Raw genomic sequence first — 25,041 nt, 5'->3', positions numbered from 1 at the left:
GAGAGTACTGAGAAGCATCTCCAGCTGCAGGAACAGAGCGTGCAAAGGCCCCGAGGTGGGCGTGCGATGGGTATGTTCCAGAAGGGAGCAGGGCAGCTGGGATGGAGTGAGGGGAAGGGCGGCCAGGGATGAAAAGCAGGAAAGGGGCAGGTTGTGCCCAGCCTTATGGACTATGGGAAGGGATTTAGATGTTCCTCTAAGGACTTTGGGAAGCCGCAGTAGAGATTCAAGTAGGAGAGGGAGGAGTGGATCTCATTGGGTTCTGCAAAGTCAGCCCGGCTGAAGCAGGGAGGAGAAATTCAGAGGCTGTTGGAGTCCTCCAGGTGCAACAGGATGATGGCTTAGAAGAGGATGGGGACCATGGTGAGCAGTGGGCAAATCTGAGATTCACAGAGTCATAGATTGACGAAAGGTGTCCATCTGGCAGCTCTGCAGGGAAGGAAGGGGAGGAGTTAGGAATGACCCCCCAGAATGCCTCTCTGAGCAACAGATGAACAGAGAGCCCTTCACTGGGACTGGGAGGCTGGCAGCGCAGATGCGTCTCAAGAGTAGGTGGGGAAGGCTGCTTCCGACGGGCTGCTTGGGTGTGTGAGCAGCAGTGAGTGGAGGGTACCCAGGTCTTCAGAGCACTTGAAACTCTCAAGGCCCCTACCAACTCCCAAAGCCTCCATGTGCACAAACCCTGGTTCCATCAGGCTGTGTGGTCAGCTGCTCGTCCTCATCCTGGCTGCATTGCCGACCTGCCCCTCTCTGAATCACATCTCCCCACAGGAGGCAGAGCCCTGGCCTCTGTGTCTCTCAAACGGCGATCTCCAAAGATAGAATTTGGGTTTGTTATTGGAGGGCTGCCACCTGCAGCCCTTAGGCCAGCGCCCATGTCACTGACAATTTCCAAAGCCTTGAAAGGAACCTTAATCCAATTGTCTGTGTCGAGCAGGCCACAGGCAGCCCCTCCTTCCCCTCCACTTTCAGCTCTCCCTTCGAAGGCAGCCCCAGGGAGGAGATGTCCAGCACAGCCTGGCCCTGACAGCAGGACAGTCACACACCCAGGATGGTGTGCCATGAGCCCACTGAAGACTACCACCAGCCAGCCCTCAGTGTGGAAGCCTCCCTGTGCCTGGCGCAGGGCTGCTATGGCTGGGGTGGGGGCTGTATCACTCGAATGCCTGCCAGCCACATTCCACCCTCAGCACAAAGTGCTGCACAGATGGTACAGCACTCCCGGCAACACATTTCCCAGATGGAAAAACCAAGGCTAATAGACAGGGTCACTCCATAGATCCTGAGAGCGGAAGTCCTACCCCGTTCTGCCTCCAAAGGCCAGCCGAGCTTGTCACGTTGCACATGAATAATAACTGTCCTATGTATCACCTGCTTTCTGTGGCTAGATACGGAGCTAAGTGTTTCACAGGCATTCTCATCTGATCTACACAGCAGCTCCATGGGCTAAGCACCATTTTCACTCCCATTTTACAGATGAAGAAACAGAGGCACAGAGAGGTTAAGGCACTCGCTCAAAGGTCACACAGCTAGTAAGTGGCAGGGCCAGCATCTGAATCGGGCCTATCTCTGGGGTCAGTACAGTGTTTCTCAATTCCCATTATCTTCCCTCTCCATACAGAGCCTGTGTAGACCACAACATTTTAATACCACAGATATTCTGTGGATCTGTTTATATACCGGATGTATATCTGTGTTTTATACTTAAAAAGACTAAGACTCCTTTGCCCCCCAAGAACCAATTTCTGCCTCCATGGGGTCAACATCATTCCCATGGAGTCAAGGCCAGTGTTGTGTGACAAGAACAGAATACAAGTCACACATGTAATTTTAAATGTTCTAAGAGTCACGTTAAAAAACAAAGAAACAGCCAGGCGCGGTGGCTCAAGCCTGTAATCCCAGCACTTTGGGAGGCCGAGATGGGCGGATCACGAGGTCAGGAGATCGAGACCATCCTGGCTATCCCGGTGAAACCCCATCTCTACTAAAAAAAAAAATACAAAAAACTAGCCGGGCGAGGTGGTGGGCGCCTGTAGTCCCAGCTACTAGGGAAGCTGAGGCAGGAGAATGGCGTAAACCCGGGAGGCGGAGCTTGCAGTGAGCTGAGATCCGGCCACTGCACTCCAGCCTGGGTGACAGAGCGAGACTCCGTCTCAAAAACAAAAAAAAAAACAAAAAACAAAGAAACAGGTGACATTAATTTTAACAATGTTATTTAAGCCAATATGATCAAAATATCGACATTTCAAAATACTATCGTTATATGTGATTTGCTTAATTTTTTTTTTTTTTTTTGAGACAGAGTCTCGCTTAGTCGCCCAGGCTGGAGTGCAATGGCGCGATCTCGGCTCACTGCAAGCTCCGCCTCCCGGGTTCACGCCATTCTCCTGCCTCAGCCTCCCGAGTAGCTGGGACTACAGGCGCCAGCCGCCTCGCCCGGCTAATTTTTTGCATTTTTAGTAGAGACGGGGTTTCACCGTGTTAGCCAGGATGGTCTCGATCTCCTGACCTCGTGATCCGCCCGTCTCGGCCTCCCAAAGTGCTGGGATTACAGGCGTGAGCCACCGCGCCCAGCGATTTGCTTAATTATTAATAAAAAAAAGTTGACATGCTTTTCCTTTTCTACATTAAGATTTTGAAATCCCCTGGGCACTCCCAATCCAGACCCGCCCTATTTCAAACGCTCAGTGGCTGCGTCAGGATAGAGGCTGCCATGGTAGGCAGTGCCCGCCCAGCTCCAACCACTTTGCTAAAGCAACGTTCCACGTCTTCCCTAAAACTCCTGAAAATCCATCTCTGCAGGACTTCCTCCATCCAAGGAGCCCCACCACTCCTAACCAGAGGGTTCCACTTAGTTCTCAGGGCCTCCTACAGACAAGACACCATGCTAAAAAGCTCACAAGATACAACTACCACAAGGAGTAAGAACTGGCCCCTGCCCTCAAGCAGCCTACAATCTAAGCGGGAGGAGAGGAGTGAGATAATTACCAACCCTACTGCACCCCAGGCTCTGGGGCTTCTCACCCATTCTCTTTTAATCTTCATACTCGTCCTGGGATATTGGTTCTGTTATTACCATCTCATTTTATTGGTAAGGAAATTGAGGCTTGACAGACCATGGATCTTGCCCAGGGTCTACCTATTTGACTTGGCCAACCCAGGGCAGAACAAAGGAGATGTTAGCAAAGCCACGTGGAAGCTTTTAAGAACAAGGAGGGCAGCTTCAGGGAGGGCTTCAGGGAGGGTGTGAGTGAACTTGGAGGCAGCATGAAAGGGAAGAAGGAAGCAGAGAGCCAAGGATAAAGCAGAGGCGTGTGTATTTGCAGGGAATACAGAAGCAATAGGTGCATTTCTGATGAACGAAACTGCACAAGCAGAATCTTGGAAGCAGGAAAAGAGGCCGGAATTCTGGGCCCTAAAATGCTGTAGCATGAAGCTGGTGCACAGGGCATGGTATGAGGAGAGTCCAAGTTCAATCACCCAGTCATGGGAAAGCATCCACTGCCCAACCCATAGGCCATAATGTCAGCGGAATCTGACTTTCCAAAATATTTATCAGAAGGCGCTGGGCACCAGACTCCATTCTGTAAACCTGCATGCTGTTCCAAAGCTGAGACGACAGATCTCCCAGAGAACCAGTTAAACTCTCCCTCACATTCTAAATAATGAAAGGAAGGACGGGAAGAGAAGGAGACAAATCAACCTCCTCCAACCGCCCAACTTAAGGGATTAAGGTCCGAAGCAAGACAGGAGCAAGGGGGCCATCTCCTTATCAGGCACACGGCTGCTCTAGACACAGGCAAAACTTGTAACACGCATCCTTCTTCCACACTGGGGGAGAGAAGCACCCAGTCCTAATACGCAAAGGTCAGACCCATCCTCCAGGGGCAGAATCTCCAGCCAATCTGTTTCCCTCGGATTTCCAAGACAGAACCGTCCCTCCCATGTACAGAGGTGCTGACTGGAGGTCAAAGAATGAGGCCCATAAATCTCCGACCTGCCAAGGGGGCCCAGATTTCAAACCTCCCAGTGCACCGGCCCACTGCACTCAAAGACACAAGCAAAGGAAGCTGTGGGATGAGTAGATTCAGGAATGTGGATGAAGGAAGACCCCTCTCTCTCACTGCCAATGATCACCATAGACATTATGGACTGAATAAATGAGGAAACGCTTGACACAGATGCTCTCACTTAATCCTCCTGAAAGTCCATGAGGCAGGTCCTGCTGTTATCCCCAGTTTACAACGAGAAATGACAGAATCACATGGCCGGGAAATGGCAGCACCAGCTCTAACCTGGACTTCCTGTGTCTCCAGCTGGGGCCCCCCATAGGCTGGCCTACCACTCTCAGTTTCTGCCCCTCTCTGATATGCAGCCCTGGTTTCCAACCCAGTGCTAACCACCTCTCTTCCCTGTTCAAAACCCTTAGGCTTATGTGTGCTTGCAAAATAAGCCCAAAATCCCCAGGGAGGGTTAAGAAAAGGTAGGCGGGTGCTCAGGGGCCCCCCAGACCTCCGCAAGCCAACTCATGTCACCCACTCCCAACTCCAAAAATGCAGCCCACCCTCTCAAGGGGCCCATCCAAGAAGCGGGCTTTCTGGCACCATATTTTCCTCCCACAGAACGTGAGAATAAAGGGCTCTTTGCTTGTCTCCTGAAATAACTGGCTCTCGCCATAAAGCAATCTTCTGCCCAGTAAAAATATTTCTGTAAAACTTGGTAACTCTATCTGCGGTTCCTTTTCTGAAAGTCAAAAATCTTGGGGAGTGAAATATGGCAGAGGCCGGCTTTATGACAAGCTCATGAAGTCATGTCTACCCGAAACAGGCCCTCCTTAACACTGTGATTAATTTGCTGTTAACCACAGGGACTTTGTGTCTTAATATACTCAAAGCGAAGCACCAGTTCATATTTCTACCAGAACAATACCCACCACCCCAGACCTGGTGTCCAGACAGGCAGGTAGCAGAGCCATGGCTGGGATCTGGGGCCGGAAAGGACTCAGTGGAGATCGGGGACTCTGCCAAAGGGCCATAACACACAAGGGAGCTGTTACCTGTGGCCTGTCCTTGGCCAAGGAGGAGGTACAGCTTATAAGTGAGGGGTGTCCCAAGATCAGAGTGTAAAAGGCACTCACAGCTAAATCAAACTAACTCCAAGACACCCAGAGAAGCCCCTGAAACCTCCCTAGGGCTTGGTTTTCCCATCTGTAAATGGGAACAATCATCTCAGGGGAACTCCTGAGCAAACGAATGTGATGTCCCCTCTCAACATCTTCATCCGGCAAACGGCAACCACGCCCCTTCCAGGTGCTATTTTCGGCCCCAAAGAAAAGGAGAAGGGTTTACTGGGAATCTTCCAGAACACAGCAGCAGATCCAGAGGCCTTAAAGGGCTACTGAGTATGTCTGCTGGGTGCTCACTGCAAGCTAACACTTCAATGGCCATATGCATTACTTCATCATTTAATCTTTGAAACAACTCCAAACGGTGGGCATTCTGTTCCTCTTTTTATAGGTGAGAAAACTAAGGCCCAACATCAACATAGTTCAGTATAAACCCAAGTCTGAAGCCTGGTCCTAAGCTCCATGCACCCCTCGAATTGGGAGATCACAAAGGGAAAAAGGAGTGAAGTAATGCAATGAAGTCTTAAAAAAAAAAAAAAAGCCAAAGCCATAAAAACTAAAATGGGAGTTCCTAACCTGGGGCCATGGGTGTCCTGAAATTGGAGTGACCGATGTAAGAGTATTTGTCTAAGGAGAGAGACACATGAGATTCGGTGGATTCCCAAAAGGGAAGTTACTCACTCCTTGAGGTTTAAAAATCATCAACCTGTGATCATCATAGAGAGGTCAGAAGCTTGAAAGGAAGGCTGTAACCCAGGTGGGCTGCATGGAGGAGGTGGCAAACCTACCTAGGCTCTTCCAAGATATGATAGAAATAGGTGGATCAATGGTCAGCTACCTGGCTGCCCTGTCCTTACCCAGCCTTGCCAGCTGTTGACCAAAGCCTTGTTCAGTGATTCTGATTGCAGGGACCAGGCCATCCACAGCTGTTGGCTCCACCCACATAGTGTGCTTTCTACAGCCCTCTCCTCTCAAGTCAGTTTCTCATCAGGGAGATTCAAGGGATGCGGGTAAGGGGGTGATCCCAGCCTCCACTCCAGGACAAGCATGTGACTCAGGACTGTCAGAGGCACAGGGATGGGTTCTGGGATGCGACCCAAGTCAAAACAATGGGAGCTCTGCCTGGACTTTTGCTGGAACTTTCTTCTCTAACAGCTGAAGCTGGAAGCCTGGACTGCTGGGAGCCAAGTTGCCATTACCTGGGAAGGGTGTGCCTAAGGATGAAGCCAATCTAAAAGAAAGCAGAGATGAAGACACAGATTGTTGTCCTGGGACACAGCTTGGGCTCAAGGATCCAGCTGTAACTCCACTCCCTGGTTACACAAGCCAAGAACTTGATTGTATGAAACAGTTGACATGGGCTTGAAACCCAGAGTCCCAACGGATCCACAGAGAAAGGTCGCATCTACTTAACCACAAGCTCCCCCTGAAGCTGCTTTCCTCCTTGATTTTGTAGACACCAACCAGGGGGAAAAACTCCAGCTTTGCCAGAAACATAGCAGAGCCATACCCGGGGATCATATCAGGATGTGCAGTGTGCGTCGGGGGCACAGGGGGAGGGGTGGAAGCAGAAATGCACACTGTTGCTCTAAAGCCGACCACAGGCAGAAGCCCACAAACGATCTGAATGCCCAGCAGTAAGGAATCAATGCAATAAATGATGGTCTATCCTTATAACAGAAGGCTTGATAGCCATGAAGAACAATAAGATTATACATTCTGATATGAAATGATTTCCAAGATAAGTTTAAAAAGTTACATATTAAGAAAGCAAGGTGCAGAGCCAGATGTATACATGAATCTTAAGTTAAAAGGAAATATTTAAGGTCTGTATCACTTTCCATTGTAATTGTTGTTGTTGAGAGACATGGTCTCACTCTGTCACTCAGGCCGAAATGCAGTGGTGCGATCATGGCTCGCTGCAGCCTCAAACTCCTGGGCCCAAGCCATCTCCTAAGTAGGTGGAACTACAGGCACACATCACCATGCCTGCTAGTTTTTGTTGTTGTTGTTAAGACATGGGGTCTCACTATGTTGCCCAGGCTGGTCTCAAACTCCTGGGTTCAAGCAATCCTCCCACTCTGGCCTCCCAAAGTGCTATGATTACAAGCATGAGCCACTGCACCTGGCTTCTATATCACATTTTTTTTTTTTTTTTTTTGAGACAGAGTCTCACTCTGTTGCCCAGGCTGGAGTACAGTGGTGCAATCTCAGCTCACTGCAAACTCCATCTCCCGGTTTCACACTATTCTTCTGCCTCGGCCTCCCCAGTAGCTGGGACTACAGGCCCCCGCCACCACACCTGGGTAATTTTTTGTATTTTTAGTAGAGATGGGGTTTCACCGTATTAGCCAGGATGGTCTCGATCTCCTGACCATGTGATCTGCCTGCCCTGGCCTCCCAAAGTGCTGGGATTACAGGGGTGAGCCACCAGGCCTGGCCTCTATATCACTTTTGTATGGTTCCCACCTTAAATGAATTTTTCAATTAATCTACTAAAACCAATGCTTCCTGGTCTTGTTGGCCAAGACAGCTTCTGCTGTCAGTGCAGGGATAAGCATGCACAAACAGGGCATGGCTAGAAGTATCTTGAGGAGCCCACTACAGCAGATGTCTCCAAAGGGGGAAGCTGGGAGGTGGAGGTGGGAGGAGGCTTCCTGTGTACTGCATACCTTTAGTACTATTTTGGATTTTCTTTTTTTCTTTTTTTTTTTTTTTTAACCATGCGTACGACTTAATTTAAGGAAAGGAAAAAGGTGAGGGCCCTTTCTGAAGGGGCAGAGGCTCTCTTCAAAGGCACAAAACATCCTGGCTCCATAAAAGAGGTGGGGACTTAGATGGAACAGAACAGAATCCCTGCCCCCTCTGCAGCTGTGTGCCCTCCGGCCAAGCTGCATGGTCCCTCTGAGCCTCATCCACCTGGAAAATGTTCTTGAGGATCTGCCATGTGCCAACCAGGGCAAAAGGCCCAGGGATACAAGACTGAGCCATAAAGAACCTGCCCTGTGGACTTTGCAGTCTGGCCTCAGTTTCCCCATAGTAATAACTTTGATCCTGGCCACATTTCTGTGAATATTAAATGCCTGTCAAAGCCCTGTGAGGAAGGTTTTGCAAGCCATAAAGCCCTGGGTCAATCCTGGCTGGAAAACGGCCACCCACTCAGTGCTGCTGCCTCCAACCCAGCAAGGAGTTTACCTTCCAATGCCCCAGACCAGAGCCAAGAGGACGAGTCCTCACTCAAGAACCCCAGTAGCAGCTGCTGAGCAGAACCTCCAGGGTTAAGAAGGCTAGAAAGGCCCCGAATTGTGACATCACGAGAAGGTGCTCCAATCCAACCATCTAGAAGGAAGATCATGATCATTCCTCACCATGGCCATGGCTGTGGCCAGCCAGGGCCACCCCCACCGAGCCTGAACAAAGCCATGTTACAAGGAGCAGGCCGTGGACAGGCCCCAAAGAGGGTTAACCAGTGCTTCCTGTGGGGGAGCGGTTTCTTTCCACGACCACCTGCTGTGAATCACTCCTTTGACACCTCCCTGCCCACTGAGGATGGAGTTTAGACTGACACACAGGATCTTCTCCATGGGTCCAGGGCTGTGCCCGCTGAGGACTGAGCTTAGCCTGACACAGAGGATCTTCTCCATGCGTCCAGGGCTGTGCTGTCCAATGCGGTAGCCACTAGCCTCGAGGGGCTATTTAAGTTCACATTTAAATTCATTCAAATAAAATATATCTTAAAAGGCAGTCTCTGAGTCCCAGTGGTCACCTTCTAAGCCACAGGTTCCCAGAAGGGACAATGCAGACACAGAACATTTCCATCATCAGAAAGTTCTACTGGTCAGCACAGTCTAGAGGTCCTTTCCACAGCCCCTTCTTCTTCCCATTCTACAGGGGGGAACCTAGCAGTCTTTTCAAAAGAGGCAAGTGTCAATGACTGCCAGGGAAGCTCTAAATCCATTTGCAAGTTTAAGCAGCTACAGTTTCGGGGATGTGGGAAGAGGAGAGAGAACCACGGAGCGAGAGCTTGTCAGGAGTGAGGGCCTGTGCTGGTGTCTCTGTAGGGTCGCTCATTAGGTCCCGCTACTCTACAAATGGGGAATGCCCTCCTCCTCATCCCTCTCCAACTCCTGCACCCTCCTGTCACCTTTCCTTCAGGGTCCAGTCGGCCCAGCTGTTGCCCAGTACAGAAAGGTTCTGACTCAGGCTTGGGAAACCCCAAGGACTCCACACTTTGAACAGCACCCAAGAGGTTCGGATGTAGGTGGTCCTCGGCCACACCGAGTCCTCCCCAACCCCACACCCTCTGGCTGCTGTCTTCTCTCTCCACTCCTTCTGGCAAACCTTCTCCATAGAGTTGCCTACACACGTTGTTTCCTCATCTGTCATTCACTTTTAAAATGTATCACCTTTTTGAAAAATACAAAAAGTAGCACATGCTCACTTTTTTAAGTCAAACAACCTAAAAATGTACCAAATGAAAAGCGAAATTCTCTACTCCTCAGGGAAACAGTCCTTGACAGTGTACTCTTCCAGCTCTTTCTCTATGCCCCTGCAGATACATAGTGACACAGGCCTGCATAGACTTTCGCACATTGTAAGAAACAGGACCACAGCCTATGAATGTTTTGCACTTGCTTTGCTCATTCAGCAGTGTTTCAGGGTCTCTTTCCTGTCAGCAAGAGAGGACCTTACTCGCTGGGCTTTCACCAGTTGCAGAGAGCTCAATGAGAAGTCCACACCACTGTTACCTTGTACCCTAGGGATGGATGTTTGAATTGTCACAAACTTTTCATTCTTCCAAATGCAGCCATGAATATTCTTGTAAGTATGTGCTTCTGCTCCCCTGCACGTTTCTCAGTCCCTTCGTGAGCCACCCAAGTCTCACCTCTGCTGTCACTTCACCAAGACAGTTCCTGCCAGACCCAACTGTGACCACCAGGATTCTAAACTCAAGGAACACATCTCAGTCCTTTTCTATAACTCCACTCCCTCTTCAAGAGACCACCTACTCTCTGGTAGACTGTGTGGATGGCCCCCAGTGAATCCCACTTCCCAGTATTTATGCCCCTGTGTAGTTCTTTCCCCTAAATCTGAGCTGGACCTGTGACTTGCTTTAATGAAGAGAATGTGTTTTTGCTAATTCCAGGCCTAAACCTTAAAAAGTCCTGGCAGTTTTTGTTTCCATACTCTTGGGAAAGACAGCCACCATGTAAATCGGATTACCCTGAGACTGCCATACTGTGAGGAAGCCCAAGCTACCCACGAGGTGAGGCCAACTAGAAGAGAACTGAAGCCCCAGACATGTCACCCAACTGGAGCTGCTGCAGTCAGACCCTTGCTGTCAGAGCCACCCTAACTGTGCCACATGGAGCCACAGACAATTTAACCCTCCCAGGCTCTGCCCAAAGTGCATACTCTCAAGCAAGTCATACAGTGATCAAGTCACTAATTTTTGGACTTTTTTTTTTTTTACAGCAGTAGAAACAAAACCTTCTCCTTTCCTTTAATGCATTTGAGAGGAGGAAGCAGAAGGCAGGAGAGGTCATAACAGATACCTCATAGCTAAGCTGGACACACCCCCAGGCTCAGGGTTCCCAGCACAGCATTGTGTCCAACCCCTGACAACTCAGCCATGTCTGTCTTTCTCCTGGGATGAAGCTGCTGCTGTTGGCTTCTCAGGGGAGAAGCCATGGGCCCCCCCCCATGGGACTGCTCATCCCCTTCATTCCCTAAGCAAAGGGAGTGAGCCAGCAGCAAGAACCCACAGCATCCTTGGGAGCACTGACCCAGGCCCAAAAGTCAACAAACCAACCAGCTCAGAAAGCACAGAGAGGTCAGGAAAGTTGCCCTAGGTCACACTGCTAGTGAGAAGTACAGCCAGGGCTCAAAACCAGGCAATCGGGCTCAGGGCCTGCACCAGTGACCCACACTAGTGTTTTTCTAACACTCTGATTATGACCTATAGTAAGAATTATATTTTACAATGTGCCTCTGCTGTAGATAGATAGATATAGATATATGTATATGGGTTTGGGTATAGGTGTGTGTGAAGTGTGTGTATACATTTTTTTTAACTAGAACAAAAAATTACATAAAACAATATTTACTCTTACTATATATAATGTTTTCTCATATTTTTACTCTTTTCTATTTCATTTTGGTCACTAAATTGATGTCATGAACAATGAATGGGGCTGAGACATACAGTTGGAAAAAAAAAAAACTCACCTAAACTGATTTAAGATGGCTCTAAAATCACACTGATCTGAATTTGAATCTTGCTGAAGCAAGATTCCACTTCCAAGCCAAGGGGCCTTGGGCAAGGTGGTTGACTTCTTTAAAGCCTCAGTTTCCCTGTGGGTAAGATGGGCATAATAATAACAGCTGCCTCATAACGGTGCTCTGAGAAGCCAGCACTATGAACAGTGCTTGGCTCAGAGCCTGGCACACAGCAGACATGCAGCAAGCAGCAGCTACACTGTTACCACCTCCTCCTCGGGCTGCTGCTCCCAGGCTCAGCACGGGGCTATGCACACAGTGGGCAGCTCATGGGCACATTGAGCCTGCAGCCACTGAGAAAGCAGGCACGTACCCAGGACCAGCTGAGGCAGTGGGTACCTTTGGACTTTCCAGGGCAGGGAGCAAGCAGAGAAAGTCCCCAGTGCCCGCTGAAAAGGCAACTTTGTTCCTGGATTATAGTAGTTCTCTTCAATCATCTTTTTGCCTTTGAAGGGGGAAAGAAGGGTAAAACAACAAAGTCAGGGTCAAAAACTGTCCTGGAACAAGGCTCCCTCTGGAAACCAGGCATGGAATGAGCATGGCACCACACACCAGCACCCCCAAATCCACTCAGTGGAGCCACCGCAAGCCAAGGCCTCTGAGTGAGGGGCCCACCAGCCCACACAGCCTTCTGAAGTTAGGAAAACATCCTCCGGCCTGAGTCCATTAGCAAGGCTGTGGCCTGAGGGAAGACAGCCCCATCCTGCTAACAGGGTCCTTTTATGCTCTACCTCCCCCCTCCCCAGGGCCCCAGCTCTATGCTCAAGGCCAGCAGGCTTGGGCAGCCCAGCAAGCCAGCCAATCCGCTCCAGGGTGACACTATTTCTTGTGACTGAGAGGTTCTCCTCCCTACCTCTTCCAATCTGACGAGAAAGCTGGAGTCCAGACACCAGTAACACTTCATGGAAGACTTGCAGCGAGGAGACAAGGCCTCGTGACGGGCTGCAACATACAGTGGTACCACCCAGCCCAGCAGGCACTGCCCACTCCCCACGGCTGCACCACATAGTTCTGCCGTTACACCTCAGAGACTGGAATGTGGTTCCAAGTCAGACACCGAGAAGGCAGCTAAAGATTTTCCCTGTGTACCAACCCTGCATGCCTCCTGGCCTTTGCACATTCCATGCCCTCTGCCTGTAATACTTTTAATAAACCTTTCATCACCTAGCTATTTCCTATTTATTCTTTGGGTCTTAACAACTTACGCATCACTCCCTAATCCGAAGTAGAATCCTCCCTTATTCTCCTTCCCCATCCTTTTCCTTCACCACACTTAGCACACTGGTACCACACTTAGCACACATCCGGGTGATCACTAGCAAACAACACTGGCAAGCTGCGAGAGAAGGGGTGACATCTTCTTTATTCTTTAACTTGCTGAAATGAACCCATTTCTACCCTTAAAACAACTCCATGAGGTAGGAACCATTACTCTACCCATTCTACAGATGTGAAAACTGAGAATCAGAGATGAGCCATCACTTGGCCCCACCGTGCTGGGGAGAGGTGCAGCTGGAACTCGGACCCAGGAAGTCTGATTCTATAAGTTCTAAGCACACCTCTGGCACCTTCTATGGGCACATGCTGGTCTTCAGCATAAAGTCTCCCAGCCCACATCTTTTGTTTGTTTGTTTGAAACAGAGTATCACTCGTCACCCAGGCTGGAGTGCAATGGCATGATCTTGGCTCACTGCAACCTCCATCTCCTGGGTTCAAGCAATTCTCCTGCCTCGGCCTCCCAGGTAGCTGGGATTACAAGTGACTGCACCATGCCCAGCTTTTTTTTTTTTTTTTTTTTTTTTTTGTATTTTCAGTAGAGGCAGGGTTTCATCATGTTGGCCAGGCTGGTCTCGACCTCAGATGATCCGCCCATCTCGGCCTCCCATCCCAGCCCACATCTTTACTTACCCTTCCTGTGCCTCCCACATTGCTCTCCCACCAGACTGAAATATACTGTGCACAGCTTCCTGGCACTGAGGCTTTGCTCGGCCTGCACTCTCTGCCTTGGATGCAGCCTGAGTCCACCTCTCCCTGGCTGGGCTAGTGACTCTAACTTGCTGGGCCGGACTCCTCATCTATGTGATAGCAGAATAATACCTAAGGCAGTTGTGAGGATTCTACAAGAGAATGCATTATGTATTAGGCACAATGTTTAGTGCATATGATACTCACTCGTGTGTCCTTTTATCACTAACATACTACTTCTCTACCACCACCACCATCAGAATCTTAAAGGTCTAAATCAGCAAACACAAGCCAGAGTACTACAGGCCAAATCCAGTCGTCTGAGTCACCCAAAAAAAAGTGTTTTCTAAAAATTTTAATTGGTTAACAATAATTTTTTAAATTGGAAAAGTTTCACATAAAAATCCAGACAGCTGGATTTTCTTAATGATCAGCCCACGTGGCAACACCAGGGTCATATTCCCACATGGCAATGATTGGCTGGGGTTGAGTGGCACTGCCCCCTTGAGGCAGGGTGTGTGTTCCCCAAGGGTCACCCCGGTTCCCACCCCTCTCAGATGTCTCCCACTGAGCCTGTGGCATTCATTCATATGACCTCTCTGGCCCCTGTAGGTCCTTAAGTTTCTAACCCCTGATCTCAGTCTTACCACTCTTCAAATCCCTACTCACATGCCCACCTCCTTCAAAAAAACTCTCCCCAACCTCCACAGCCCTGTGCTTCCCTTACGGTTTTATACTTTAACAGTTAACTTGCACTGAGTACTTCATGCAAAGATTCAAAGTGAAATATTAGCCTATCAAATGCGGTCACATTTAAAAGAATAATCTATCATGACAAAGAATTTTGCAGGGCCAAGAAGGTTGCACTAGGAAATCCAGCAATGTAAATCAAGCATACAAATCACACACCATGTTAGCAAAGAATGATCCATTCCATCTGCATCCCAACAGCATGTGACAAAATTCAATAATTATTCCTGATTTTACAAAGCTCAGAAAGCCAGGAGTTGAAGGAAGCTTTCTTAAACAAAAAGTATCATACTTGGTAGTTGTTAAATAGAGTATGAGAGATTCTAACCAATGCAATAAGAGAAGAAAAATTGATGAAAGGCAATAGGGACAGCTTAGTTCCACTCTCACAGAGGCAAAAACTATGTCCTAGTCCTCACAATTTCCACAACACCCTAAGCACAGCACGTGGGATAGAGAAAGCATTAAAGTATTTGTGGAATGAATAACACCCCAGATGAGTTCTGACCCCTGGTACATGTTCTCAAAACATCCAGTACTTTTTGGAGGCACATATCACAACTTAAATTGCACAACTTGTTTATGAAAATATTTCTGTTTTCCTATGAGATGCTAACTTCCATGAAATCAAGGCCTTCACTCTAGGTACCAAGCATTTCTAGGTGTCCCTGGCCTAAAGCAGGTACTCAATGCCTGCTGCAAGAGACACAGGGGCCTACTGGAGGGTGCGGGGTGGGAGGAGGCTGAAGATCTAAAACTACCTATTGGGTACTGTGCTTATTACCTGGGGGATGAAACAACCTGCACACGAACCTCCTGTGACACACAATTTACCCATATAACAAACCTGTACATGTACCCTGAACCTAAAATAAAAGTTAAAAATATATATATAGGGCTGGGCACAGTGGCTCACACCTGCAATCCCAGCACTTTGGGAGGCCAAGGCAGGAGGATCATTTGAGGCCAGGAGTTCAAGACCAGCCTGGGCAACATGGTGAGTCCCTATCTCTAAATTTAAAAAAAAAAAAAACCCTACTGCAGATGCATGAATGAATGCACTCAATAGACAGTGCTAAATTACCATGATTTTATTCTACTTCTCAGCTGGAGAATCTGAAGCCCAGGCAGGGAGTCTTTGGCTGAGGCCACACCAATGTGAAGCCCTCTCAATACCCTGGTGTCCTCTGAAAGGCATCAACCACACACAAGGCCACACACACATGCCACAGCCCATGTGACTTAACAAGTAAGGAAAGCGAAGCCCAGACCCATGCCTCAGAGCCCTCTAAACAAACACATCCAGGACCCACCCCGGCGGGCCACGCCGCCACCACTCTGAGGCTGGGGATGACTTCAGTGCGGAGACCTGAGGCTTTCCTCCCAGAGCCCCACGACTGGTGCCCACACGGCTAAACAGCTCCCTTCTGCCTTCCCAGGAAGCTATCAAAGAATTACTTATGTCTCTGGAAGTGCTTGTTTAGAGAAGGTTCTCCACCCCACCTGGGCTTGGCAGGAGCGCAGCATCACCAGGCTGCCCTTCGGGGCTGCTCAGGCTTGCCTCCAGCCCCTGGAGGAGCTCGGTCATCCTTCACGCGGAGAGTCGAAGCCATGAAGCAGCGGGAAGCTTCCCAGGATAAACGGAGCAGGGTGACATCAAAGTCCTCCTTCCAGATTAAACAACTGAGGCCTTCAACTCTCGCTGGCGTTCCTTCCAGGATATTCTGGGCTCCTGCCTCAGTTCTCCCTCCGACGGAATGGCAGATATTTTGTTTGTGAGAGACTGAATTTTTTTCCTTCCTCAGGGAGAGGAGGAGGAGGAGGAGGAGGGGGAAGGGAGGTGGGGAGGGAGAAGAGAAAGAATGTCTGTGAGAGACAAGAGCGGCAAAAAGAACACGTATGAGTGGGCAAGAGAGAGGGAAGGCAGGGAGGCAGCCGGAAGTGCCTGGTTTGGAATCCAACAAGTGATGTGAAAAATCCAAAAGCATCTAAATCCAAGCATGTTGTGATTCACAGCCATGGGGCGAGGCTGCAGGACCCCCGAGCTAGGAGGATTCCAGAGCACCTGGCTCACCAGTGCCGGGGGGCTGCACATCCTGTCTCAGACAGCCTTGCTCAGCCCACATGGGGGACCCTCTTTCCATAGGCACAGGCACGCTGCAGCTCTGGGGCACGATGAGCTCTCTCTGGGATTCGCTGGTCACTCCCTCTTGTTCCCTGGTCCCTGAAGTGCCTCCTTCTTGAGGAGCAATCCCACCCCACAGGTCCCCCGTAGCCCTGACAGCTGGGCTTGCAGTCCTGCGGCTAGCCTCCTCCCCAACACGACAGCAGGGCCACCCACCCAAATAGGCCGAGTTGTGCCCCCAAGGACCTGTCCGTGACACAGGGGCAGCACGCTGACTGCCCACCCTGCTCCACCCGGCATACCTGTCCAGAGGGACAGACAGGTAACTCAGATGTGCCAAGAGCCACCAACGTGCGAGGCTTTCCACAGACAGTGCCAGGAACGACTTCCAGTTCCCACAGGCTGCAGAGCCACTTGGAGGCCACATTCCCTTCTTGATTACCCACTTGATTCCACACAGAAGCCTCCTGGCAACCCCCTACCCCATCTTACAAGGGCAGCTTGAGCCTGGGGCCTTGGTCAGCTCTTCCCCCAATCTCCAACTCCTTCCTCCTCTTTCCTCAGCCTCAGTGGCCCGTCCTACCCCCTCCCTCCCAGAGTGCCTCTGTGTAGTCCTAGGAATGGGCCTGGGTGCTCACTGCTGCTTTGCCCCCTTCATCAGACTGGAAGCCGCAGGAGGGCAGGAACCACGTCTCTCTTATTCTCCACTGTATTCCCAGAGCCTGGCCCAGTTAGGGACTTATTAACTCATAATTAATAACAAGGCCAAGTGTAGTGGCTCACATGTGTAATCCTAGCACTTTGGGAGGTTGATGTGGGAGGATGGTTTGAGGTCAGGAGTTCAATCCAGCCTGGGCAACAAAGCGAGACCCAATTGCTACGAAAAAATAAAAATAAATTAGCCAGACACAGTGGCGTGCACCTGTAGTCCCAGCTACTCGGGAGGCTGAGGCAGGAGGATCACTGTGAGGCTGCAGTGAGCTATGATGACGCCACTGCACCCCAGCCTGGGTGGTAGAGTGAAACTGTCTCTAAAAAAAAAAAAAAAAACAAAGAATTATTGATAACAATTTATATTAATTCATTAAGCTGAGTGCCTGAAAGAAAAGGCCTGGTTCTACCCTTCCACTCCAGACAGGAGGACCTGGGAAAAGATGGAATTTGGAAGCAGGAATTAAAGGGAAGAAGCTGACCAGGGAAGAGGAGCTGGGGAAAAAGGAGGCAGGGAGGGTGTCTTCATTTATTTCTTCTTTTTTTGCTGCTGACAGTTCAGCCTTGATGTTTCATGCCCTCATGGAGCTGGTTTGATCCCAGAGTGTACCTGAGCTTCCTGGTACAAACAGCAACACTGTCCATCGATCCATCCATCCCTACCTTCCAACATCCCCACTGGACGAGCAGAGGAAATGTCCCCTGAGTTCTAGGACCTTGCAGGACCCATAGCAGGTGCCTCCTGGATTTGATTTCCCCCAGGTTTCCTGCAAAAATGTGAATGAAGAAGGTGCTCCTGGGCTCTAGAGAACAGAAGGCATGCATAGTCTGGGTCAGGGGTGCCTCCTTCCCCAAGAAGAAAAGTCTCAAAGTGAGGACAAGACACTCCTCGAAGCTTCTACCAGAGACCACATCACAAAGACCCATTAAAGCACTAAGAAGATGACACCCATGGCTGCCACCCACCCATCCTGTGGGACCTATGGAAAACCAGAAGGTCCCTCCAGTCCCCGGCACTCTGCCCAGCCCAAGCTCTCCCAGCCTCTGCTTCCCACCCCCCAGGAGGAAAGACAGTGCCCAGGCTGGGCCAGGCAGCTGGCCCTGGTGCCCGTGAGTAGAGGGGACCCTCCCTGGAGAACTCGAAAATGCCAGTGAGCAAAGCTCAAACACCTCCACCCTGAGTCCTTCTCCAGCCTTAAAGCAAATCATCTTTTAATCCTGAAACACCAAATATTTAATTTATGCTCTACCTCAAATGTCAAGCCCACCTCCCAGCACATAGCTTTGAAACCACGTAAAGAAGCCTAACACTTTCCATATGGTAAAGACATGGGGCCTTTTAATTGTGCCAACTGGTATCATTCAAGGGTAATTCCCTTGGAATCCGGCGCTCGGGCAACAGCTGGGCCAGCCTCCAATCTCATCACCCAACCCCACATGTCCCCGTGGGACATGTAAGCCTGCACCCTCCTCATCTTCTCCAAATATCCAAATGTACTAGGTGCCCCCAGCCAAATTACCAAACTGCCTGGCAGCCGCCTTTGATCCAGAGGTGGGCTTGCCTGCACCATGGCTCTCAGCCTATTTATTCGGGCAGCTCTGCTGTACAAGAACAAAAGGGCCAATCGGGGCCGTGGGGAGGAGATTGTTTTAAATCTGGTTGTACATATTTACAATCGGCCTGTGAGTGTATACAGAGGCACACAGGCCTTCACCAAGTGTCTCCCACCTGATACCTGAGTCCCCTGCACTATTTAATCAATCTATTAAGCTTTTTCACTTGTCCATTCTATTTTCCACACCTAGTGTTTCCAATTGGTTTTCTTCTCTAACTGCCTGTTGCTGCTTCATGTTTCCAGCATCCTCCGTTGTCTGAGTTTATGATGCTTATTTTGCTTTCTAATTCTGTTTAACACAGTGTTCTCTGGCGTGTGTGCTGGTCAGTTTATTGCTTCTCTTCCACAGTACTCGTGTGCCTCCCATTTCTCATTCCTTTTCTCCTATGAGCCCATACTCCCTTGGACTTGCTCATGTCCCCATGGAAAGGGCAAAAGCCCAGCCCTTGGCCTGCATCCCTCCAAGTGAGCCTGCCATGAGAGTGGGGGAGGCAGAGAGCCTCTGGTGCTCTTATCCCAGCCCTATCACTCCCTGTTTGTAGGCCCCCATCTCCAACCCTACAAATGTCTTCAGTGAATCTCCCAGTAGGTTAACTTTCTTCCCAGGTTCAACGGTTATAATCCCATCATAACCCGCCAGGGACGAAAATATTATACCCATTTTGCAGATGAGCTAATTAAGGTATACAAGGGTAAAATGGTTTGCACAGGTGACAAATAACTAGGACAGAGCCTGACCTCATTTATTTCTGTATTTAAGAGGGCAGGCTTAGTTTAATGCCAGCATGGTCACCCTTTCACATCTCAGGACCCTGTGTGCAACTTGGACTCATCTGGGACATTTCCCAAGTTCATCAGATCCCGTCAGGAAGGAAGAGGGCAAACAGGGGCCATCCTGCTTCTGCCTGCCCCACGACTGGCTCATCTCGAAGCACCCCCTCTCTGGGAGTTTTGTATGCAGCACCCTCCAGGCGGATGCCCTGGCACAGGGCTTCTCTACACATGGCTTCTCCTAGAAACTGCTCCAGAAAGGGAGAAACACACAGTCCACACCAGCGGGCTGTCAACACTACAGGGTTATGGGGAAGATTAAGATAATGTAAGCAAAGTGCTTGACACATATAGGCACTTAATAAATACTAGTTATTATTGCAATAACAGTAATATCAGTTGGATGAGCCACTGTGTCTCCAGCCACTTAGTTGACAGGCCACATAAACGACTGGAGGCAGAGACTAGCCCCAAAACAGGCTTGGGGTTGGTGGGAGGACCTCTGCCAGCCCTTGGAAACCAGCAGACTTTGCAGCCCACGCCCTCCTACATCCTGATAATATCATGGAAGAACCTACCAGCTACCCCTTCGGCACCAGAGGGAATCAAGGAAATGAACTAGCCTGAGGGTTGCCCATTGCTGTCCTGTTCAATAGCTCAGTGCTTCCCAAACTGGGCATTCCATTCCCACATTCACAATTTTGACCACTTGTACTTAATATTTTTCTCTGAATAGACTTCACATTAGACTCTTTTTTTAACTTAGCTTCATCCTAAGCAATAATATCTGCAAAATCATGGGTTTGATGTCCTAGCTATTTTTTTTTTCTGGTTAAAAAAAAAAAAAAAAAGATAACTATTAAGATTTAAAATGTTCATCCAGGTACCACCTGAAATCACCTGGAGGACGCCTGGAGTGCTGTTCCACACCCTGGACTCCCCCTGAAGGTCTGACTCCTTATCACTACCTCTGCAGACACACTGGCTGGGCCATCTGGGGCCAAGGTTGGTGAAAACCCAGGCGTCTGGGTCCCCAGCAGCAAGAACAACTCCCAAGGAGACAGAGGCCAGCCCCCTGCTTAACATCTTTGATGGCCGGGGCCCACCCTCCAACCACCTGACACATGTCACGCCAACGGCTCTGAGCCTCACATCTTCAAAAGTACTTTGAACAAACATTAATGACCTCTCAGCATTTCTCTGAGAGAGGGGGCGAGGGAGGGAGGGGGACAGGCACCATCCCATGCTGTCCTCAGCTAGGGGAAGAAACCAGGCAACAGAATTCCGTGACTTCACCAAAGCCACAGACTTAAGCTGGGGCCCCCTCCCCATCCTCCCTCACTTCCCCCAATGGTAACTTTTACTGGCCTGCATTCCTCTCGCTGGGAACACTACTATTTAATTAAAAACGACAGACTTTTGTTTTCCTCTCCCTCTTTCCTCCTCCCTCCCATCCTCCCAGACTGGATGCCAAGGAGACCCACCAAAAACATGCGGGTAACATTTGTTATGGCTTTGAAGATAAAAGTCAATTGAAGTAAGCCCTCGTTGTATTTCAAGTTTTCCCTCTAGCACGGAGCAAGCTGCCTGGCAGTTCAGAAAAAAAAGAAAAAGGAGGGACTGCAAATAAATGTCATTCTGCAGGAATACTTTGTAAAAATAAACAGGCTGAAAAAACCCAAAACTTGATTAATGGAAATCCACTCAGTGGGCCTCTGTCTGGAGCTGCAAATGCATTTGTTCATACGGCTAAATTAGACCATTTTCGTTGGTCTTTAAATAAATAAGTAGATCAAAAACTAGAAAGGGCAGGAGAAGAAGGGAAGGTTTGTAGTTCTGTTTTTAAAGGGCCTCAACTGCAGTGCCCCCCACCCACCAAGATTTGACCTTTACTAGGGGACAGCAGCTCCAAGTCCAACCAAGCCAACAGAAGACAGAGAAGCCCCCAGTTAAGCAGTGGTGGTGGAGGAAGACAGGGGAGCTTCTCCCAGGCCCAGAGGTTATTTCATCCACACACAGGAACTGACTTTATCCACAGGTCCACCTCCCGACACCAGCACTGCAAGCGGGCTGCCAGGTCCCACCACCCAAATACACACACATCTGAAGTCTCCACTGGCCTCTCCCCAGCCCATGGATAAGACCAAAGAACTAACCAGACCTGAGACTCAGTCTATTCCCCCTCTAAGTTTAAAAAAAAAAAAAATTAAATGTCACATCAAAAAGTTGATTCATCCTTTGATCCTAGGCTTGCGCGAGTTCCACGCAGACCGCCTGAAAGCCCCGTGCAGAGTTCCGGAGCTCACAGGACATCTGTGAACGCCAAGTCCCAGGCCAGGAGCTGGGGCTGGACTCACTCATTCCCATCACACTTAGTGCTCCTCCACGAATTCCAGCCTCAGGGACCCATGGGCTGAAGGCTCAGGGCTGTGCCCAGGCTACAGTAGAATGAGGCCCTCTCTCTCATGTGCCAAGTAAGGGGTCTGCCAGGTCTCAGTCCCCCTAGATCTGCCACCCAGAGGGCCGCCTGCTCTGCTGGGGTTCCTGTACAGGTGGCACTGACGAATGCCACAGACAATCAGAACATATTCAGATCCTGGGGCTAGCACAGCTCTACCCTCCACCCAGACACCCCAATACCGCCCTCTCCCTAGCCCCTACTCCACCTCCACCTTTGAATGCTGGTGGCAGAAACAAGGTAGAAGTCAGAGCAGGTCCCCAAATCCCTCCGGTACAGACATGCTTCCCCATCAACTGGACCTTCACCACCTCCCCACCTAGGACCTTTCCCCCAGGCAGCCCTCTGCCTCCAGCTGGGCACTTCAGGTTCTCCAAGGCATCCAGGAAGAGGGTCGCGTTGGTGGGGCAGGGGGCAGCTGAGAAGAGATTTTTAGACCCAGAAGCTGTGCAGGAAAGTGCTCAGAGTTGGGGTGCATGGGTTTGGGGACCCATCTCTGAGGCTGAAAGGAGGCCAGGAGGTGGGGCAGGGTGGGGAATCATACCCGGGTGCCTCGGCCTATGGTGCCCGCCAACCGCAGCTGTCGGGGTCCCGAGACACCGCCCGGGCAGCGCTGTCTCCCGATCCACTCCTCGATGCCCTTCCGAGCCCAGGCAGCGCTCACGGCGAAGCTGTCACCTGGGGCGGGGACGACATGAAGCCCCTGAGTCTGGCTCCGGGGACCAAAACTTACCCCCGCGGAGGGAAGGAGGCGCGGTGGGAGGCGAAGGGCCACGGCACGGGAGCCAGGAGGGGGTTCGCGGGCTGAGGCAGGAGCCAAGAGAGGGACGCGGGTAAGTAAATGGGGATTCAGCGAAGCCCCAGGAGCGAGGAGACAGAAGAGGGCAAGAGGGGTGAGCAGTACCCCTGGAGGACGGGTTTGGGGATCAGACCAGGGAGCGCTGGTGGCCAGGACTGCAGAGGAGAGGGCTGGGGGTCAGGAGAGGGGCCGCAGTAGGTGCAGGAGCCAGGATACGGGAGAAGGCTCCGGGGGGCAGGAAGAGGGGGCAGGGTCTTGCGGAGAGGCGCTCGGGGGTCTGAGGAGAGGGCGCCCTGGGAGCCGAGGGCAGGGACGCGGGAGGGGGAGGGGTTGAGGGTCAGCGGTGGGAGCGCAGGACCGCGGGGAGCGGGTAGAAGGGACAGAGGAGGGGGCGCGAAGGCTGCTCCGGGAGCGGGCTTGGGGAGCCGGTGGCCGGAACTGGGGCTTGGGGGTGGCCCTGGTCATAAGACCTGGTGGGCTGGGCCGTTCTGCCGCGGCCGCGGTGTCCCCCGCGTCCATCCCCGAGGTCTGCGCCCCGCGCGCCCCTACCTTCCGGGCTCTCCCTGCGCTTGCACACGGCGGCTGCAGGCACATCGCGAGGCGGCGGCGGCGGCGGCGGGAGAAGGAAAGAAAGGAAGGGAGAGAGTTAGCGACCGCGGCGGCGAGGGTGGCGGGGCCCGGGGCGAGCGCGCGGGCGGGGGCACTGACCCGGCTTGGAGTGAAGTTTCCCCATGCTGGGGCTGCGGCGGCTGGGAGCGTCCCTAAGCCATGCGCCCGGCCCGCTGGCCTGGCGCCTCGCCTGGCTCTCCGCCTCCTCTCCTCAGCCTCCGAGCCGAGCGGAGCCCGAGGCGGAGCCGGGACGCGCTCCTGCCGCCGTCGCCGCGGCCCGACTGACGCCCCGGAGCGCGGAGCCCCCAGCCCGCCGCCGCGGCCCGCGCCTCCCCGCGCGCCCATTGGCCGGTGCGGCGCATCAAAGGCGAGGCGGGCTGCGGCGGGGGCGGGGGAGGGGGCGGGGACGGGGCGGGGACGGGGCGGGGACGGGGACGGGGGCGGGGCACGGACCGGAGGGGCGGACACAGACCGCGCTCCCAGCCGCGGTCTGGGGACCCCGCGGGGCAGCTTTTCCAGGAGGCGTATTGGGACAGAACACCCCGGCCCTCGCCAACTGTACTGTCACTTCCCTCCGCTCCAGGTTCCTTCTAAACCGGCAGGGCGAGCCTCGGCGGCTCCAATTTACAGGTGGGGAAACTGAGGTCGGGAGCGGAGACCTGAGCTGCTCAGGTGCAAGCTTCGACAGCGCTGCCTTTTCCCAGTCTTCCCACGACCTACCTTCTACAGAAAGTGTTCATTACCCGCCCCGTGCCCCGCCCCCCACCAGCGCACTCCTCTAGTTTCTTATTTGGGAAGTCCAGGAGGAGACCCCAGCGCACCCCGGGTCAGTGTGGGCCCAGCCCTCTCTTGGCGGCGACAAACGTCCAAAGCGCCCCGTTATCAGCCAATCTCTCGCATCTCCTCGTCCAGGGGCCCGTGGGTGCCCGCCCGGGTCGGGGCGCGCTGCCAAACTGCGCGGCCCGGAAGGGGGTAACCGCTGGGTCTTTGATCTTCCTTGGTTTCCGCTCCCCGCTGCAGTTCGCCAGACCCATGGGTTTGTTTGTTTTGTCTGGGGAGGTCTCTGCGGGGAGGTTGCGCGGCGGGGGTGGGGGGGGGCGGTGGACATCAAGGGGTTGAACCCCACCTTTGTGGCTCTCAGAACGCCTGCCCCCTTCTGGGGACACTGTAGGTCCGTGTTACGCTCGTCCTGGTACCAGGCAGCCCAGGCGTGGGAAAAGAAAAGCCGGAGCTCAGAGTGAAACCAGCCCCGACCTTTGACGTGAATTCCCTGTGCTCAGTTTTGTGATCTGTAAAATGGAGGCTCCATTCTGCCCTTTTTGCCGACTCTCCAGAGCAGCACTGCCCAATAGAAATATAATGTGGGCCACATTTGTAATTTTACATTTTCTCGTCGCCGCATCTTTTAGAAGTGAAAAGAAATAGATGAAATATTAATAATATATTTCGCTTAACTCAATACAGTCAGCCCTCCCTATAGGTTCCACATCTGCGGCGTCAACCAGCTGTGGACTGAAAATATACAAACAGAATAATACAGCAAAAATAAAGAATAAAAAACTTTTTAATACAGTATAACAACTATTTACATAACATTTACATTGTATTAGGAATTACAAGGAATCTAGAGATGATTTATAGTATACAGAAGGGTATGTGTAGGTTATATGCAAATACTACAAGACATTTTATATAAGGGACTTGAATTCTGGGGATTTGGGTATCTTCTGGGATCCTGGAGCCAGTCCTCAAAGATACCAAGGGAACACTGTATATCTAAAATAGTATAATTTCAAGATATAATGAGATATTTTACATTCTTTGTATTGCACT

General features: G+C 51.3%; 1 protein-coding gene across 2 annotated transcripts in view; it reads right to left on the bottom strand.

Moving 5' to 3' along the window:
* The window catches only part of NKD1 (NKD inhibitor of WNT signaling pathway 1), a 95,677-nt gene extending 72,043 nt beyond the window's left edge, over nucleotides 1-23,634 (bottom strand). Inside the window, exons 1-3 of one of the 2 annotated variants that reach the window (XM_015126106.3) lie at nucleotides 23,308-23,634; nucleotides 23,149-23,181; nucleotides 22,345-22,478 (exon numbers count right to left, since the gene is read on the bottom strand). In XM_015126106.3, coding sequence (XP_014981592.1) covers nucleotides 22,345-22,478; nucleotides 23,149-23,181; nucleotides 23,308-23,332 — 192 coding nt within the window. In that variant the 5' untranslated portion in view covers nucleotides 23,333-23,634. Of the gene's footprint in view, nucleotides 1-15,622; nucleotides 22,320-22,344; nucleotides 22,479-23,148; nucleotides 23,182-23,307 lie in introns of those variants that run through there. The other variant, XM_077985627.1, reaches the window with a different exon arrangement.
* Nucleotides 23,635-25,041: the final 1,407 nt, after the last annotated feature.

Source organism: Macaca mulatta, chromosome 20 (assembly GCF_049350105.2).
Source record: "Macaca mulatta isolate MMU2019108-1 chromosome 20, T2T-MMU8v2.0, whole genome shotgun sequence".
Classification (NCBI taxonomy): Eukaryota; Metazoa; Chordata; class Mammalia; order Primates; family Cercopithecidae; genus Macaca; species Macaca mulatta.
Note: the sequence above shows the minus strand (reverse complement) of the source record. Positions and strands in the feature narration are given on the sequence as shown.